General features: G+C 43.5%; 1 protein-coding gene across 1 annotated transcript in view; it reads right to left on the bottom strand.

Moving 5' to 3' along the window:
• Nucleotides 1–454: 454 nt before the first annotated feature.
• Nucleotides 455–20,444, bottom strand: part of TOGARAM2 (TOG array regulator of axonemal microtubules 2) — a 112,806-nt gene continuing 92,816 nt past the window's right edge. The window contains exon 19 of the mRNA XM_060244460.1: nt 455–749. Within this exon, the coding sequence (XP_060100443.1) occupies nt 493–749 (257 nt within the window). The 3' untranslated portion in view covers nt 455–492. The remainder of the gene's footprint in view (nt 750–20,444) is intronic.

The raw sequence follows: 20,444 nt of genomic DNA, 5'->3' as shown, positions 1-20,444 counted from the left end.
CCCCTCTCTGCTCCTTCATGTTCTATAAGGTCTGACCTGAAATGGGCTTGTAGACACCAGTATTATATTAAACAACAAAATACAGCCAGTATTAAACCCCTCAACAAGAATGTTAGCAGTTCTTTCCCCATTTTAGTTAGTTGGTATATTATTTTTGCACACCCCAAGAGTTTTGCAGTTACTGGTTGGATTGTGGCATTACTGACTGGAGTTTCACATTCATTGCACCTGGATGGAGTTCAGCACCAGTTGAATTATAATAAGGTCCACAATTACGTTTATATACCTGTTGAATTGTATCTGATTAAATGACAAGTTTTGTGTAGTAGTAGTAGTAGCTTAATTGTTAGTATCAGGATTTTAAGCACAATTCTTGTTATTTCATCAATGAATATCGGATCCATGGACTTTGTACACTTGTTCTCCTTCTGTGTTACTCCACCACAGTTTTTCTTTTCCCATTTTTGACACTGTAAATAGCCCCAGAAACCATCACTGGAGTTCCATGTTGAGAAGGTCCTGGAGGTTTCTGATCACATGTTGAGATTGGCTGGAAGCATATTCCTCCAGTCTATGTCCCATTTGCTTGTGCAGACTCTTGGTAAGTTTTGCCACCACAGTCCTCACATTCCCACTCTTTCCTGATAACACTCCATTGCCAATCATGTTGCTCAGGAAGTACCAAAGCACAGGAAGGACATGACGCTCCACAATCTGACGCTTCCGCAGATAAACTAATTCCACAAGAACTGTGAGGCAGAAAACAGAAGGCTGTTAGAAATTCAAACTTTATTCCACAGAATCAATTTTCAGAGATTTGTTACACAATGCTCTGTGTCTAGAAAAACATATGTCTCAGCCACATATCCTCCATAACTGTCAATTCACAGATGCCCATGTCCAACAATCTTCTAGTTATGAAGTCACATAGCTGTGCTTATCAAAGTGTATTTTTAGAGCACATAGAGGCCTTAGAGACAGAGGAGGGACCACTTACGGTCCTACTGAAGCAGTTTTTGAGCTGATGCAGTCCTGGGGCCAAAGGCAGCACCAAAAGACAAGTCCTGCTTTTTGCCTATGTAAACCAAGCTTGGAGAAACATAAAGGTTTTATCTCACCTGAGAAGTTACAAAGTGTGACTTTAGCTAATCCACAGACTATTTTGTGCGCTCCTGCAGCTAGAGCTCCATTCATTGCAGAGGACTTCCTGGCCGTTTTCCCACTTAGCGTTTGCTCCCCTTATTCCCCGGCGCAATTATCTCCGGATCATTTTTCTCGTTTTCCCACTAGTGACTCTTTGCGGAGTCGCCTTCCCTGAAGCCCCGGCTCAAATCGTTTTCCCACTGGCATCGGCTTGAGTTCGATGCCCTGTCAATCATTTTTTTTTTAAGCGCAAGTCTGGTTGCGTAATGACGTACTAACGTACTAACGTAACATCGAGCTCTTCCCTCCCCTTCATTTCGTGGACAAACCGCATCACGTGTGCTGCTGCTGCTCATGGATTGGCTGCAGCTGTAGAGTCCTCCACAGTCCTTTATGTATTAACAGAAGCATTCCTAGCACTATATTCCCCCCCCAAATTCTGAATTTGCGAAATATCGCAATAACGAAGAGAGAGAAATCGAGGGGTTTGTGTGTGTGTGTGTGTGGCAGCTTCTTCCCTTCGCTCCCTCCCGGGTGGCGAAGCTGGGATTTCCTCCGCTCTCTTTCCCCTCTCCGGCTGGCGCTTGCAACGGGGGACCTGACTGATTCCTGCTGCCAGAGCTCCCCCCCCCCCGCCCCATTCTCTCCTTCCCCTTCTGTGGCGGGTGTGAAGAGCGAGCTCCGTCTATTTTCTAACCGAGTGGAATGTAGCCAGGGAGAAGAATGCAGGACTCCAACTTCCCATTTTATACATGGCGATTTTGTGCAGGTCCAGAAATCCTGGTGGCACAGCTGAGGGAGGCATTCCGTTTTTAACACACACACATGAACGCTTTGGCCCGCACCGGCACTAGATTCCCCCCCCCCAACAATGGAGAAGCGCCGCCGCCGCCAAATGTCTCTGGGCGGCTGGGCTCCCTTTGCCAAGGTGGCGGCGGCAGCGGGAAGCCGGCGGGGTCAAGCGGGGCGCAAATGGAAGTGAAGTGGGGGGGTTTGAGCTGGGGAGAGTCGAAGCTGCCGGGGCCCCTCCGCCGGCCCGCTGAAACCGCCTCCTTCCCGCTCGCCCTCCCCAAACTAGACCCGAAACGAACTGGCTGGAAAAGGCCTGCTGGGGGGGCTGCCGCGGTCCCCCCACCGGGGCCCCTAAAGGGAGAAGAGGCGGGGGATAACGCAACAGCGAAATAACGCAACTATTCCAGGAGGGGTTTTTTTTTTTCCCTTTGTTAATTTCGAAATATCGCTATTACGCAAAACTGTGAAGTTTAAAAAAAAAAATGGCCGCGCCGGCACTTCGGGGAAGCGCCGCGAAAGGCTGATGATTGGCCAAGGGGGTGGATGGGGTGGGAGGACGGAAAGGGAGAGGGTGCCGCCCACAAAGCAGTCGATCCGGCGTGGATGGATTTCCCACAGCAAACTCCGCTGAGTGGATCCGGAGTGGATCCGGAGGTTTTCGGAAACTCCGGCAAAATGCTGAAAAACATACTCCGGCGTAAAATCCCTGTAGCGCCGGAGCAAACCGCAGCGCCGGAGCAAGATGTGCGAAATCCAAGAGAAGATCCGGAGGTAAATGGGGCGCTACGACGGAGCAAACGCTAGTGCGAAAACGGCCCCTGTCACAGAATTGTCTTCATGAAACTAGGTGCTTCATACTGTAGATCACTTGAACAGCTCCATTATCTGCCAACCTCAGATGTTCAGCAGATTGTTACTCCAGGGTGAAATGACTTTCACACCAGATATTGTACACTCCAAAATGTGTATCAAGGTGTATTATAATTGGTTTTGCACTCTATACTGGCTCAAAGATTATACAGCGTCTCTTGCTGATCAGCAGGAGAGAAGGAGAAAGAGGGGTGGGAACAACTCGTATCTCAGGCATGAAGATATCCAGTGCCATAAAAATGCAAATGCATAGCCAGGGGGAGGAAAATTGGCAACATCACACCTAAAGATACAGTCTTCCTTCTGGCACAGAAAAAGAAAAGTGTTCAGAGGAAGAGGCAGAGAGTAAAGTGATAAAAACCTTGTACATAAGGAAGAAGATCTCTTAATCATTTTGCTGTTTACCATTTTGTGACTGCAAACAACCCCAAAACAGTCTGCATGTTAACCTTGGCTCCTTCTTGAGCACACATTGCTGAGACAGAGAAGAGCCCCAACCACTAAAGAAAGGTAATGGTGTATTTCTAAATGCTTTTCAGTTTCAAGGATCAACAGTCGATCTTATTTGTCCATCATTTTAGGGGATGTAAAGTGTTAGGGTCTGATGGTTGCAGTTCTATTCTCTTTTCTTTGTTCTATTTCAATTCATTGTGTCTTCTTACAGTTGGGTACATTTTTATGTATTTTTAAAATTCTTTACATTTTTAATGTCGTTTGATCTCTGTGACCACATTAAGCCCTATTCAGCCACACTGATCAAGGAGCAATGGGGGAGTGGAAGTGATTGATCCCCTTATCCACAGAGTGTGCAAGCAATCTCCTAACAGACAATCTGTGGTAGCAGCAGAAATTTACCCATAGAAAAAGGATGAATGGGGAGTGGAGGAAGAGGGACAGGGTTGAACAGGCAGCCCAGGAAGACTGAAGAGTAACTTCTTCAGTCCCATGGGAGCAGAAATGGGGACTTGTGAGTCCCATTTCCTTACAGTAGTTGGCTGTGGTTTATTGTGGTCTACCATGTTTCCATCTGTCAAGGTGCCTCTTTCCATTGCAGGGATGCTAGATGTATTAAAATGGTCTGCCCCAAGCATCTGATGGCTCCCTTTCCACACTTGGGGATTTTCCCACCTTCAGTTGCTGACAATTCTGTCAAGGCTTTGATCACTCTGTGGAAGAGAGAGATGTTTTGGACTTTTGACACAATTGCCCCTAAATGCCCTCTCCTCTCAGACAGAACCAAGCAACTTCCCTGGTTCTCTGGGGAGCTGATGGTGATGAAATAAGAGGGACAGTGGCTGGAGTGCCACTGGCAGAAAACATGGAGTGAGACTGATTGCATATGGCATAGAGCTCTCAATAGAGCTCATTATATGATCGTGATGGTGAAAATGCAGTATTTCTCTGCTACCATTGCATCTTGCATGCAATCATCTTCCTGAGCTGTTTTATGTGGTTAAGGGACTTTTACATCATAGCCCCAAGGATTTGGTCTCTGACCACATGACAGCCCACTGTGATCATTTTGCTACTTACTTTGCAAATGAATGCCCAGATGATGTACCTTTGACATTTGCTTGTCTGATTTATATGGATAACTTCAGCTTGTGGATCCAGAGGATGTGGACAAGATCTTTAGACAGGTGAGACCTACCACTTGGGTTCTCAAACTTTCCCTTCTTGGCTGAGTGGGTAAGGGGAGTGGTAAATTCTTCCTTGACAGTGGAAGTTGTACTTCCGATGCTCAGGGAGACAGGGATTAGGCCTGTTTTGAGAGGGGAAAGTCCCTGAGCCCTATTATGTTAGAAAATTCTCTAGCCTTCCAGTCTCATGGAAGGTGTTCAAGTGGGTTGTTGTGTCTCAGCTCTAGTTGTTCTTGGAAAAGACTGATTTTCTGGACCCATTTCAATCTGGCTTCAGGACAGAATTTGGAACAGAGACCTCATTGGTCTCCTTGGTCAATGACCTCTATTGAGAACTAGACAGGGGGGAACATGACCTTACTAGTTCTGCTGGATCTCTCAGTGGCCATGATACTATTAACCAGATTATCTACTGAGCCACATCTCAGCATTGGGACAAAGGGGCACCATATTGCAATGGTTTGAATCCTATCTGGGCTGGGGAATCAGTCTCAGGAGATAATATTGAGGAAATTCTTTTTCTACTCCATGATTTTTGACCTGTAAGATGCCACAGGGTTCAATCTTATCTCCTATGCCATATAGTACCTATATGAAGCCACTGGGAGAGGTCATCAGGAGATATGGGCTGCAATGTCAACAATATGTGAATGATTCCCGACTCTACTTCCCCCCTTAACTCTGAGGATGATTTTCATGCTCTGAACCAATACTTGAAGTTAGTATTGGGCTGAATGAGGGTGAAATTTAATCTTGACAAGACAGAGATTTTCTGGGTTAGCAGAAAGGCAGATCAGGGACTTCAGATTGGTGCATTAACTGTATCCATTCGTGGGTCAGTCAGATAGTCTAGTTGTTCAGACCACTAGATTTAATTGCAGCTAGACTGGCCTATTGCAATGTGTTCTACCTGGGGGTACCCTTAAAGAGTGTTTGGAAGCTGCAGCTAGTGCAGAATGCTGTGGCTAGACTGATGGTCAGGGTCAGTTATCAGGTGCATATGTCTGAGTTCAAGCAAGTAGCTAAAGGTAGAGACAAAGAGTGTAGCCAAAACACAATCCAGGGATTAAAGCACAGGTATTCAGTAGTCCAAATGTCAAAACCAATAGGGCAATCCAAAAAGTACAAGCCAGGTCAAATTCCAGAATGTCAAACTTCCCAAGGTCCAGAATGAGGAAACAAACAATAGCAGGCATACAAGGGTTATGGACAGCTCACTTTCACACTGGTTTGCCCTTTTCTGACTGCTTTTATCAGGAAACCCTGCTGAGTCAGGGATAAGTGGAACTCATGAATGGCCAAGCAGCCTTTGTGGCTGTCAGGCCTGATCCTGTGGTGACTCAAACTCATAAGAAGAAGATGAAGAAGATGAAGATATTGGATTTATATCCCGCCCTCCACTCCGAAGAGTCTCAGAGCGGCTCACAATCTCCTTTACCTTCCTCCCCTACAACAGACACCCTGTGAGGTGGGTGGGCTGGAGAGGGCTCTCACAGCAGCTGCCCTTTCAAGGACAACCTCTGCCAGAACTATGGCTGACCCAAGGCCATGCTAGCAGGCGCAAGTGGGGAATCAAACCCGGTTCTCCCAGATAATAGTCTGCACACTTAACCACTACACCAAACTGGCTCTCAGAGGTTGATGGGTGCTGAGCTGCCAGCCACATACTACAATGTAAATTCTGCAACTCTCTCCAGGCCCACCTTCTCTGGCAACCCTGAGGGAGAGGCCAGAGGTCGCGGGGCTTCTGTTTCTGTTTTAGGTACTGGGCTATGAGACTGAGGATATGGCGTGCTGGCTTCAGCATGAGACTCTTTCTCTGCATCTGACAAAATCTTCTCCTTGTCCAGCAGATCTTCTCTAGCATTTGAAGGATGGGACTGTCTATCTCCATCTATTCATCTGAGGTGGTATCATCAGGCTGACCCATGACAATATGTTCCCAATACTACAGTATTTACACTGGCTACTGATCCACTCCCAAGCTTAATTCAAAGTGTTGCTTTTGTCCTTTAAAGCCCTACATGGTTTGGGACCAGGTTATTTGAAGGACCATCTTCTCCCATGTGTTCCTGGTCAGGAATTAAGATCATGTTGTGATGTCCTCCTGACTGTCCCATCAATTAAAAACTCTTTTGGGGAAGATACCAGGGCTTTTTTTGTAGCAGGAACTCCTTTGCATATTAGGCCACACGCCCCTGATGTAGCCAATCCTCCAAGAGCTTACAGGGCTTTTAGTATATCAGGGGGCATGGCCTAATACGTAAAGGATTTCCTGCTACACAAAAAGCCCTGATAAGTACACAAGAGACAGCTTTTTATTTGGCAGCTCCACAATTAGGAACAACCTCCCCAGGCAGGTATGCATGATTCCCTCATTGTCATTGTCGAGAAGCAGTTGAAGACAGTTTTATTTAGGACAGCATTTTGATTGATTTAGCTTTTATTATTGGCGGTTCTAATTTGTAATTTTTATATGTTTTATAATTGTTGTCATTGTATTTTCATCATGTTATATTGATACTGTAAGCCATCTTGAGTTTTGCGACAGAGAACGCCAGCTAACAATTTTTTAAAATAAATCATTTTTGACAGGACCCTCTTAGCAGTGGCATCAAATTTAAAAATGTGTAAGACCAATAAAAAAAAAAGACTGTGGAACTCCATCTCCAAAGGCATGTGTTCAGAATCTCCTCTAAGTTTAAGAAGTTCAGCAGAGAAGTAACTGCCTTTTCCTTTTCAGGTATTCCATTCAGATTCATCAGTAGAAGGAAGTAATCACACCTGGCCTGGATTGTGCATTCTACTTTATTCATGACTTTTGCAACTGCCTTGCATTTACATGGCACTCACTTCCTGCATCCACTCCCCCCTCCCCTTACCACCTATATATCTCTGGCCAGTTTCTACATATCATCCATGCATCTGACAGAGCTGTGTTTCTTGAAAGCTTATGCTACAATAAAATGTGCTAGTCTTAGGCTTCCCAATCCCCAGGTCCCAGCGGGGGATCCCCCATTTTTACAGACTTTCCCCCAGACAGCTGGCTGGTGGGGGAAGCCCCGCCCCCAGAGTCACCATGTAGTTTTAGAGCTCCTGCAGGTTTAGAAACCTGCAAACAGGTCCGTTTTCAGTCTTTAAGGCTGAGCAGGAAGCAGGAAACAGGAAGGGCTTCATGGGAAAGGGTCAGTGACAGTTTCCTCGGAGAATGGCCCCTCCCTTTGTTTTGCTTTCGTTTTCAGATCATTCTTCAGGAATAAGACCCAGTAAGTATTTATGTGTGTGAGAGAGGGAGGGGGCAGGGGATTCTCTGGTTTGGAGGCCCTCCCCCCGCTTTAGAAAGCGTGGGGGGAGGGAAATGTCTACTGGGCACTCTATTCTTCCCTATGGAGAACAATTCCGATAGGGAATAATGGGAAATTGATCCACGAGTATTGGGGGCTCTGGGGGGCTATTTTTTGAGGTAGATGCACCAAAGTTTTAGTATAGCATCTAGTGCCTCTCCCCAAAATACCCCCCAAGTTTCAAAACGATTGGACCAGGGGGTCCAATTCTATGAACCCCAAAAGATGGTGCCCCTATCCTTCATTATTTCCTATGGAAGAAAGGCATTTAAAAAGGTGTACTATCCCTTTAAATGTGATGGCTAGAAATCCCTTGGAGTTCAGTTATGCTTGTCACACCATTGTTCCTGGCTCCACCCCCAAAGTCTCCTGGCTCTGCCCCCAAAATTCCCAGATATTTCTTGAATTGGACTTGGCAACCCAAGTTAGTCTTAAAGGTGCTACTGGACTCTTTACTATTCTGCAGCAAAGAGAAGATTATCCTTTCTAGGCAAGGGTTGGACTAGGGGAATACTGAGCCTGTTAAATCCCTGTTGTTTTTTGTTTTTATCTGACCACCTGAGTTTTTAAAAGCTGAATACAGTAGTTTGTTTAATGTTAGCATATCTTGCAACTGGCTTTTATTTACTGATTTGGGACACAACTTTAGCTGGGAAGGCCACAAGCATGCTTAAATAACGTCCTTAAGTATTAATACACATCTAGGCCTGACTGAGAAGAAAAAACAAGAGTTACCGACATTCCAGTCTTATCTATAACAGAAACAAGCGCTATGCCTTACTGCATTTCTACTGTTCTTCTAAGCAACAATAGAAGTAGGGAGCTCTTATAGCCCAAACTGGATTTATCTGGACAAGTGGAATTTTTTGCAGCTCCACAGTTTTTTAGCCAATGACCTGTTAGCAGCCTGTATCAGTATCAGTAGTGTATCAGTGTGTGTGGCTGATTCATGCGATGAAATTATGCTGGAGGTTGCAGCTAATTATTATGTGAATATGCTAATGTATGCCAATGTATCATCAAGGATATGTAAGAGTGCAACCATTTTGAAAGAAGGAAGAGCAGCTTGGTATTACAGGCTTTGGCTTAACTCTGCTCTTTTTTTCTTCCTCCTTCACCTGAACTTCGGCTGTCTGTCTTTTATTGACCAGGGACATTCAGATTTCCAGATTTGTACAACACTGATGCTTTATCAATTGTTTAATCTGTTGATCTTATGTCTTAATATTTTCCTTGTTTTATGGTTCTTGGAGCTTTTAATTTTCTTTGTTATAAATTGTATAGCGGCTTTAATTTTCTTTGTTTTAAATTTGTTATAAATTGTATAGCAGCTTTGGTAGATTTTCTGAAAGGTGGGTTATGCATTTTTAAACTAAATGAATAAACAGATAGATAAAAATGCTTTCATTTGTTAATTACATTACAGTTATTCCCTAGAGATAAACAAGCTCAGGTTGCAACATAAAATAAAGGCAATTTTCTATTTGTTTACCACACTGCACAAGGAAATAAATGTGATAAAGTGCTACTTGGTTATAGAAAGAGCTGCACTGAAAGCTTTCCCATTCCGACTTCCAGAAGGTGGGGATGGACATAAAAAGCAGGAATGTTATTCAACTGTGCCTTGTCTACAGAAGCCTGCAAGCTGTTGAATTAACTTCCCAATAAAGCAAGCAAAAGTACATGTTTTCTAGTGTTTACTAAGATTTACCTCTTTTGTTATATACTAATTATATATACTGGCATGGTACGGTTGATATTACTCCTGGGGGTCTGGAGATTTGAGTTATTTTGTTGTTGCACTGTAATATGAGGGTAACAATTCAAGACCAGCTTTGCTGTAAGGATTCAGATACTGCATGTGAAGAGCTTTGAAACTTCTGGACACTGTACAGATCCTCAGTATCATTAGAGTGTAATATTAATAATCAGTCTTGATGTATATTATTACTGAGTAACCATAATAATATGTAGAAATATCTCGCTAACCTATTTTTAATAAACAGCATTATCATTGTACTAACAATATGACTGTGATTTACTTTCTGGTATATTTTATATGTCACATGATGAAAATGTTAGGGACTGTAGACTATTCTATTGTGCATAGTTCATACTGTCTGTTGCTGTAAGTAGGACCCTAGAACATAAATTTTACTATCACTTAACACATCATCCTAATAAATATGCTTTCAGTTTTGTTTCAGATTTCTAGTTGGTTTGAGATTTCTGCAATCTAAATCCTATTGCACTGTTTATTGGATATCCCATCCTGCTGACTTTATCACCTTGAGTCCCGGTGAGAAAGGTGGATATAAATTAATTGTATAGATTTAAGAGCAAAAAAAAGTAGATTATTAAAATATCTTAGCAAGATATTTTTTTTTTTTTTTTTTTTTTGAGTTTCAATAATTTTATTCATCCATTGCAATACATAAAAAACCAAAACAATGATACCACAAACAAATTTACATTACACATACGACAAAATAATAAAGTACATACCTCCTTAGATATCCTCAAATCATAAATTACTTATTCAACCCCTGTAACAGAATTTATAGGATAAACATTATCCTATAACACCCTTCCTTTATCCAAGTTAAGGTATGACTGTGGCATAAAATTCCCAATATTCAACTTGTTATAACTTTAATTTAAACAATATATTATTATGTTATATTATAACTTTAATTTAAACAGTACTACCGTTATCCAATATACAGAATATAAAATATTATAATCTTTTATCCTAACCTATTTTTAATTTTTCTCTAACCATATATATACCTTTTCCCATTTTTTTATTGCGTCCTCCTTCAATTTTCCATGTATTGTGTTAACCAATATGTCTGTTTCCATTAACTGCATAATTTTGTAAATTAATTCTTCCCTTTTTGGGGATGTTTTAGATTTCCAATTTTGAGCCAATAACATTCTAGCCGCCGTTACAATGTAAACTACAATGAATTCATCCTCTCTGGGAACCATCCCACGTACTAAGGACAATAACATAAACTCCGGTTTAAGCGGAAAATTAATCTTCAAAATTTCAGTCAAAATTCTATGAATACCTTTCCAGTATTTTTTGGACACCTTACATGTCCACCATAGATGATAGTAGGTTCCAATCTTCACTCCGCATTTCCAACAATTAGGTGGGAAGTCGTGATTAATTTTGTTTATTAAAACCGGTGTAATATGCCACCTGTGAAAGAGTTTGAAAAAATTCTCCCGGTAATTAACCGGTTTTATGATCTTAAAATTATTCCGCCATAACATTGCCCATTGTTCCAACGTTATATTGTATTTTAAATTCGATGACCATTTCACCATTACGTTTTTAACCGATTCGTCCTCCAATTTAATTTGTAGTAAATAATTATAAACCTTCTTTATCGTTTTCCCAGTCTTATCTGTTATTAACTTGTCAAAGTCAAAATTTGTTCTCGTGAACCCAACAATTTTATCACAATTATATTTAGCCATAATTTGGGTCATTACCCACCAATCCAGAGTAATTCCACTTTGTTCTAAGTCATCCTTCCTCCTCATTTTATTCTTCTCATCTAATAAATCCGAATATCTTAGAGATTTTTCGGGAGACCACAGTTGTGGACGAATAGATGCCTCCATTGGGGATATCCACCTAGGCGTTTTGTCATAGATTTTCCTTTTTATTTTTGTCCAAGTTAGCAATAAAGACTGACGAATTAAATGATTTTTAAAGTAATTTTGTGGTTTCTTAATATACCACATATTAGCGTGCCAACCGGCTTGTAAATCGGCCCCTTCTATTGCTAACACACGGGTGTTTTCTAACATTACCCAGTCTTTCAACCAACAAATTGAACAAGCAGTATGATAAATCTCAAAATCAGGTAGCCCTAAACCTCCGTTCTCTTTTTTGTCAGCTAGTATTTTCCAGCCTATTCGAGGTTTCTTTCCTTGCCAAACATAATTTCTAGCCAATTGATTTAATTTCTTAAGAAAAGGAGCCCTCATAGCAAAATTCACCGATTGAAACAAAAATAAAACTTTGGGAAGAATATTCATTTTCAGTAATGACACTCTGCCCATAAATGAAAGTTTCAAATTAACCCAACATTTGAATAAAGACTCTATTTCTTTTAATAAAGGAACATAATTATTTTCATAAGTGGCACTGCATTTTTCCGAAACAACTATACCTAAATATCTGATTTTTTTCTCTCTTTTAAATCCTGATTTTCTTTCCAAATCCGCAATTGCCTGTGCCATCATATTTTTGGTTAGCCACTTCGACTTACTTTTATTTATTTTTAAGCCGGCAACCTTCCCATATTCTTCCAAATGATTCAAAACCGTCTCTATTGAGTCCAAAGGATTTTGCAACACAAGAACCATATCATCTGCGTAAGCTAATATTTTATAGTTTTCTCCTTTAACCTTTATCCCCTCAACTTTGTCATCCAACCTAATTGAGTCAATTAAAACTTCAAGAGAAAAAATAAACAGTAAGGGAGAAAGGGGACAACCTTGTCTCGTACCCTTGGTAAGATGGACTTCTTCTGTTAAGTCACCATTAACGATTATCCTAGCAAACTGTTTGTCATATATAGCCCGTATATTTTCAACAAATTTTGCCCCACAATTAGATTTTTCCAAGAGTTCTAACATAAAATTCCATTCTAAATTATCAAAGGCCTTCTCCGCGTCGAGAAATAAAAAGGCTAACTGTTTATCCCTATTAAACTCCGAGTATTCCAAAAAATTAAATAACAGCCTAACATTTGTGTGCATTTGTCTTTTTGGTAAAAATCCAGATTGATCAGTATGTATAGTTTCCCTCAGTACCTGTTTTAATCTACTTGCCAGAATTGACGTAAATATTTTATAATCTGTATTTAATAAAGATATAGGGCGATAGTTTCCAATATTATCAGGGTCTTTCCCAGGCTTGGGGATAAGAGCTACATTACTGTACCTCCACGACTCTGGGATTTTGGCCGAACACCAAACCTCGTCTAATAGATTTTTAAAAGGATCTATTATATTCTCCTTAAAGGTTATGTAATATTCCGGAGGAATACCATCAGGTCCAGGCGCCTTATTACTTTTAATTTTTGTCCAAGCTTCTACTATTTCACACATCGTAATTGGAGCCGTTAAAATTTCTTTCTGTTCATTAGATAATAAAGTCCGGACCCTGTTCTTCAAATAATCTTGTTGTTCAGACTCATGGTTTCCCTGTTTTCTATATAAATTCTTATAGAACTCCTGCACTATTACTTTCATTTCTTCTAAAACCGAGGTATTTTGCCCGTTCTTATCCTTTAACGATTTTATCACTTTTTTCCCTCTTTCCTTCCTGACTTTGTATGCCAGCCACTTACCCGGTTTATTGGCGTTCTCAAAAAAAAAGGCTTTGGAGTAGGCTATCTTTCTTTCTACCTGATCTGAAAAAATTAAATGAACTTTATGTTGGAGATTCCTAATCTCTGTCCTTAACTCCTTTAATGTGGGATTGGTTTTCAGCTGCGATTCTTTAATTTTAATTAATTCCGACCATTTCACCAAATTACTGCTGTCTTCCTTCCACTTTCTAGCACTATAACTGATGACCAGTCCCCTAAAATAGGCCTTGCTGGTTTCCCAAATAGTAGTATAAGAAACGCCACTCTGGATATTTGTGTGAAAAAAATTTTTCATTTCTTCCTCAATGTATCGGATAAATCTTTTATCCCTCATGAGACTTAGATTCATTCTCCATCCTGACTTCTTTTTAGAGGTACTTAAAGATAACATAATGGGTGAATGGTCGGCGATTGTGGAGGGGAGAATTTCAACTTCTTGCACCGCTTTCATTAATCCCAAAGAAATCCAGGTCGAGTCTATCCTGGACCATGAAGCATGTCTATTTGAGAAGTAGGTATAATCTCTAGTATTAGGATTAAGAGTACGCCAAGCGTCCACTAAGGTGAATTCCTCCACTGTTCTCAGAAAGATTTCAGGAAGAGTATTACCACTTTTGACTTTAGATTTCCTTTTATCTCTTATTGAACTTCTATCTAACTCAGGATTTTCAACCGCATTTAAATCCCCGATTATACATATATTATCGTAGTCAGCTTTGGAGACCCTAGAATACAAGTCCTTATAAAATAATCTTTGATTTTGGTTAGGTGCATAAACATTAATCAGAAGAAATTTTTTTCCATCCTTTATTATTTCGATTCCCTGCATTCTTGCCTCTTTACCTTCAAAAATCATTTCAGCCTGTATACCCTCTTTGACATATGTCACCACTCCTCTCTTTCTTTTATCCGCCTCTGAAGTGATGAACTCTTTACCCAGTCTATTATAGTGTAAAAGCTTTCCGTCTTTCTGCCTCATGTGAGTTTCCTGTAAGCATGTGATATCTGCATCATATTTCTTTAACTGTAAAAAAATTCTCCTCCTTTTTTGGGGGGAGTTAAGACCATTAACATTAACCGAAATAATTTTTAATCTATTTGCCATTTTAACTTCTCCCCTAATCTATTGCAGTCTCTTTTTTTTTTGTAATCTAGTCTCCCTTTTTCTTTCCTCGGATTGATAAACCTCTCCTTCTTCGCGCTCTTCTGAATCTGATAATTGAAGTTCTTTAGATGGATCTACTTGGTCTGATTGCCTCTCTAAACCGTTGGAATTTGGCGTCTTATTTTTCCCTTTTTGCCAGTCACCTATATACGTTTTAAAGAACTCCTCCAGTTTAGCCATTGAATCTATCTTGTATCTGTTATTCCCGTATGTGAACAGCAACCCCTCAGGGATCAGCCATCTGTACATAATCCCTTTTCCTTGCAAGGCAAGGGCCAACTGCCAGTAGTCTTTCCTCCTCCTTCTGACCGACCAGGGTATTTCCTTCATTATTTTTATTTTAACCCCTTTAATAGTCAGCTGCTGGTCTCTTCCTTCCTTCCAAACTCTCTCCTTAATCAGCTTGCGTGTAAATCTTAAGTGAACCTCTCGGCTGAGCCCGTTTTTTCTAGCATAAATGGTATTAACTCTATATACTGAATCAAATTCCTTTTCTACATCTGACTTTTCCATCATCAACGGTTCTGCTAAGGCTTCACTCATTACTTTAACCAGATTTTCGTTCTTCTCCTCCGGAATGTTTAAAAACCTGAGTACATACTCAGCTTGGTCCATTTCCATCTGGACCACTTTCACCTCAGATCTCTCTTGCTTAACTTCTATTTCCTCCATTTTCCCTTCCATTATTCTAAGTTTGCCTTCTATTAATTTAGTTATTTTAACTACTTCAGATATATCCTTCTTTGTGTCGCTGAATTTATTATCCAGACTTTCCATTCTATTGACAACCGCCTCCATCTGCTTGGTTAAGTCTGCCTTCAATTGATTTAAAGCATCTAAATAGCTGGCTTGCATATCTTTCACCACATCTTGTGATAAGGCAGCACCTACAGCCTTTGGCTGCCCAGGCGAGAATTTTGTTTTCACTGGTTGGGACATTATATTCATCTACCACCCAAAGCAACCCAAAGCAACAATTTCACAATATCATAACACCATGAAAAAAAAAACCAAAGACATAAGTCAAGAAAACACAGCTGACCCACCAGCTGCCCAAATCTCAGAGCTTGAAGGTAATCACTGTCAATTATCACTTCATCAATTGTCAATGCAAAGAATATCTCCGCCCACTGATATTAGAAACCTGAGTCAAGGGCTGCAAATTAAGCCAGCGATGTGAGTCTTAATGTGCATTAAACATTAATGGTTTGCTTAAGAATCCAATCTTAGTCCAGTTAGTTTTCACAGTCCGTTCTTGTCTGATGGCACAGCAGAAAACCATATAAAATACAACCACGTTGATTTGAAACAAAAACTTGTCTTGCCTACTTTCCAGTTGTGATGTCTCACTTCCTGTTCTTTAAACAGCAGCCCTCCGCTTTTGTGCGCCGCTTTGAAAAACTTCTCTGGACGGCCCGCCCAGTATCTGCTTCTCCCCCTGCTCTCCGCAGCAGCGTCGACACTCCCGGCCACGTCTCTACCCAGTCACGCCCACACTTCTCTTCCTTCACCAATACTTCCAGTTAACCTTTTCTTGACCGGGTATTTTCCCAGAAAAAGCTACGTGGAGAGCCTCTTACTCCCCTCCAATTGATAATCCAGAATGGAAAAGGAAAGAAAACCCTTCGTATTGTTGACTTGCCTCTCCAGAAGGAGAGGGAAAAAAAAAAAAAAAAAAAAAAAAGGCAAATATCAAATAAACACTTGAACTTTTCTTTCTAGCCGTCCTGCTGCCGCGTTGCAATGCGAACTCGTTTACTCTCTCCCCCAACCGGGGAGGAGCCAGGAAAGAAAAAACGCTGAGCGGTTAGGAGGATAGCAAATAAACAACAACAAAAAAAGCTTCTTTTCGCCTCTGTAATCCACCACCGCCAACCACAGCCCACCTCAAGAATCCGGTGGCTGGAACTTTTTCGTCCATAGACGCCTTCAGCCGCGGTGCTCAAGACTAAGGGTGAACACTTGGAGATTGCCCTGACCGGCTCCCCACTATTCCCCTTGCTCTCTAGCGCACTTTACCTCCCTCGACTGGAGGTTGTGCGGACCCGAAGGCCCCCCAACAGGCTGAATTCGCAGTTCGTCGCGAGGAGCTCACTCGAGACGCAACTGCACCGTCCCGCCGGAAACCGGAAACCGAGGTCGCAAGATATTTTTTAAAATATTCTTATTCAGCTATATGAGCAAAATCAACAACTGCCCATACACATGCATTCTCTGTTGTGGTCACCATTGTAAAGAGACTGAGACTCTTGCCTAGTTCCTTGTTCTTTCAAACATTGGTTCAAGCTTGGTTTTGATTCTAGGCCACAAACTGAGCTGAAAAGTTCAAGTGAAAAATAACTAGGGCTTTTTTTGTAGCAGGAATTCCTTTGCATATTAGGCCACACACCCCTGATGTAGCCAGTCCTCCTGGAACTTACAGTAGGCCCTGTACTAAGAATCCGGCCCCGCCCCGGCCGGACCGCAAAAGCAGCTACGCGCAGCAGGGCCGTTGGTTGCAGCCCCGGATGGATCTGAGGCTTTTCGGCCGATTCCCGGGCATCCGGGTGCTTCGGGTGGGGCGGAGCTGCAAGGCTATATGTAGCCTCAGCCCCACCTGTTCAGCTCAGTGGCAAGCTATCGCTCGGAGCGGAGGCATGTTCGTGCGCTTCGTCCATGACTGCGCAGCTTGTCGGGTTGGGTTCCAGGGAGCCAGGCAAGCGCGGGGAAGAGCGTCAGGGCGACAAGGAAGTGTTGAGCAGGCTGAGAGGCTTTGGCTAGGACCGACTGCCTTCGAGTCGTTGAGCCCCCAGAGGGGCGACAGTAATACGGGAGGGGGCAGGGGCACCTGAAAGCGGCCCCTGCTAGTGGCTTTATTGATTTGTTGGGAGTTTTTGGGGGGAGAAAGGTGGAGTTTAGAAGGGGGGCTTTATATTTTGGCTTACCCCCCCTTTTTCTTTAAGGGTTTTGTAAGAGCCACCCCCATCCCCCTTGTTTTGGGGCACTGGGTGGATTCATCATAAGAGAGGGTGGTCTCCTTTACTGCTCCCACTCCTACTCCCCCTCCCTCCACCCCACCCAGTTTTTTGTTCAAGGTAGCTTGTTGCTGGGGTGCATTTGTGGTTTGGATCATGGGTCCAAAGAAGGGACAGGGCCCTTCTAAGGGCAAGCAGCCAGCCAAGGCCCCACAGAAACGGGCCAGGCCTGGTGCCTCGGAGGAGGAACAGTTGAACAGTGTGGAGATGAGGCAGGCTATAATGGAGCGGCTGACCGCTCTTGAAAGGGAGCGTGGCGTGTCCGTGGCGGTGTCGGTGTGGCCCGGTAGGCAAAGTGTCACCGGGCGCTCTGGTACACTTACTTTTAAGTGGGAAGTGCTGGCACGACTTTCTGCTTTGCAGGAGGGTGTAGCCCCTGGGATGGAGCCTGAGCCACTTTTGTGGGAAGGGCGGGATACAAATCATAAATAAATAAATAAAATAAAAATGAACGAAGTCGGGATGCGACAAAAAACAGAAATGTGGTGCCGAATGACGAAGTGGTGGAACAGGAAGTGGAGGGTGCTGGGCAGCAGACAGTCCAGCCTGTGGTGGTAGCAGTTACACCGACTGGTGCTGAAGGTAAGAGCGTATCAACACAGCAGCAGGTTTCATGGCCTTGGGGTCCATGGGGCTCTGGTGTATGGCCAGGGCCCATCGGGGCGGGGCCGGGATCTGCAGTTTCAGAGTAGGGGGGCCATTGGGTTTCACATGCCCAACCTGGACCTTCCTGGGCGTCAGGGAGTCCGGCTTTAGTGCAGGCACAGGGGCCCACGGTGGGCTTGTGCCATCCACCGTCTGCGACTGTGGGGTCAGAGGGTGCACAGGGGTCGATGGCATCTACCTCAGCAGCAGGGATTCTACCTTTGGGTAGACAGATGTCAGTGGTGCAATCAATGGCATGGCCCGGCATCCCTTGCAACCCGTGGGGTTACTCCCAGAACCCTTATGGGTCAGTTCCCTTTTTGGCTATACTGTTTGGTGATTCTGCAATGCCTTTGGGGGACCATTTGACCCCTGTGACAAGAGAGTAGATCCTGAGGGGTGAATACGTTGATGTGTTTAGCCTTCTTTATAGAGAATTGGAGAAGAAGAGTAAGGAAGAAATGGATGAAAAGGAGAAGGAGAAGCTTAGGCGGAGGAAGGTTGACAGGACCTGGGCCAATTGGCTGCCGGGTTTCCTTACATATACGGGAGTGATCGCTTGGGCGTAGCCAGCGAGGGCTGTGCCATTATTTCAGTATTGCGACATCATTTATAGGGCATACACTGATTTTGCAGGGGCAGCTTGGTTGCAATACGACGAAATTTTTCGGATGAGAGCAGCGATCAACCCATTGTTGCCATGGGATCAGATTAATCAACAGCTTTGGTTGCAATTGATGGCCCCAGCTAAGCCCAATCGGGGTGATAGGGCAGATAGCAGACACTTAGTGCATAAACAGCCTAGACCTCAACAGCCCGCTCTATGGCGGGTCAGCCGGTTCAACCCCGGCTGTTATGTTGGGAGTTCACATCTCAAGGAGCATGTTCGCGGAAAACATGTAAATTTAGGCACGAGTGCCCGTTATGCGGTGGCCCCCATGCATTTTCGGCATGCAGTAAAGCCAAGCAAAAAGGGGGTCAAAAGCGCCATGGGGGAGGGGGTAATTCGCAGGCACCAGGTAAAGGGTCCCAGTCCCATCCGTCTGAGAGCCCTTAAGCGCTTCCTGGAAGGCTATCCCAGGGTTGTAGATAGGGATTATTTGTGGGAAGGGTTCACTGCGGGTTTTAGGATCCCGTTTCAGGGGCCTAGGGCACCCTGTAGCGCATCTAACCTTCATTCTGTTGTAGGGCTTGGGCATGTTGTCAGGGCTAAAAGAGTTAAAGAATGTAAGGAAGGGCGAGTTATTGGTCCTTTTGATGCCCCTCCAGTTCCATGTTTGAAGGTTTCCCCATTAGGAGTGGTTCCTAAGAAGGCAGCGGGGGAATATCGGTTGATTCACCACCTGTCATACCTCAGCGGGGGGTCGGTGAATGATGGAATTCCCGACCACCTTTGTTTGGTTCGATACACTTCTTTTGACCAGGCGGTCAAGGTTGTGCGGAAGTGTGGGTCGGGTGCAGAAATGGCCAAATGTGACATTAAGTCGACATTTCACCTGTTGCCAGTACACCTGGACGATTTCGAGTTGTTGGGGTTTAAGTTTGAAGAAAAGTATTATATGGATAGAGCATTACCGATGGGATGCTCGGTATCCTGCACTGCCTTCAAGCAGTTCAGTTCCTTTTTGGAATGGTTGCTGAAGGACAGATCAGGGTGTGGCAAGACGGTTCACTATTTAGATGACTACCTGTTTGCAGGCGCAGCCGGACAGGGCGCTGCGCCAGGTTTTTGGAGCTGTTTATGAAGCTGGCGGATGAGCTCGGCATGCTGCTGGCACACGAGAAGACGGAGGACCCCGCCTCGCGGCTTGCATTTTTAGGTATCGAATTGGATACCTGCTAGCAGGCTTCGTGGCTGCCAGTGGAGAAGGTGCAACGGCTTAGGAACTGGTTGGCCGCACTGAAGCAAAAGCGTAAGGTGTCCCTGTTAGAACTGCAGCAACTCATAGGGCATCTTAATTTTGCCTGTAGAGTGGTCGCCCCAGGCAGGGCATTCCTTCGGCGCCTTTGTGACGCCATGGGGTCCCTGTGCCTACCTCATCACAGATTGCGCACAACAGCGAGCTTGCACAGTGATCTGGAGGTTTGGGAGAGTTTTTTGGAGACATTTAATGGGGTTTCCTTTTGGCAAGAGGATATGAGGGTTGAGGCCAATCTTCAGATATCCTCGGACGCGGCAGGTTCTTCCAGTTTCGGGGTTTTGTTTAGGGGACATTGGTGCGCTGAACAGTGGCCTAAGGATTGGCAAGTCAGCGGCATCTGTAGGAATTTAACTTTTTAAGAGTTTTTTCCAATCGTGGTGGCAGTCTGTTTGTGGGGGGAGCAGTTGGCCGACCATGTTGTGCACTTTTGGTGCGATAACTTGGCGGTGGTGCATGTCATCAACTCCTTGTCCTCCAAGTTAAAACCAATTTATGAATCTAGTCAGGTTTTTC

This window comes from Heteronotia binoei, chromosome 1 (assembly GCF_032191835.1).
Source record: "Heteronotia binoei isolate CCM8104 ecotype False Entrance Well chromosome 1, APGP_CSIRO_Hbin_v1, whole genome shotgun sequence".
NCBI lineage: Eukaryota > Metazoa > Chordata > Lepidosauria > Squamata > Gekkonidae > Heteronotia > Heteronotia binoei.
This window is presented reverse-complemented; position numbering and strand designations above follow the sequence as displayed.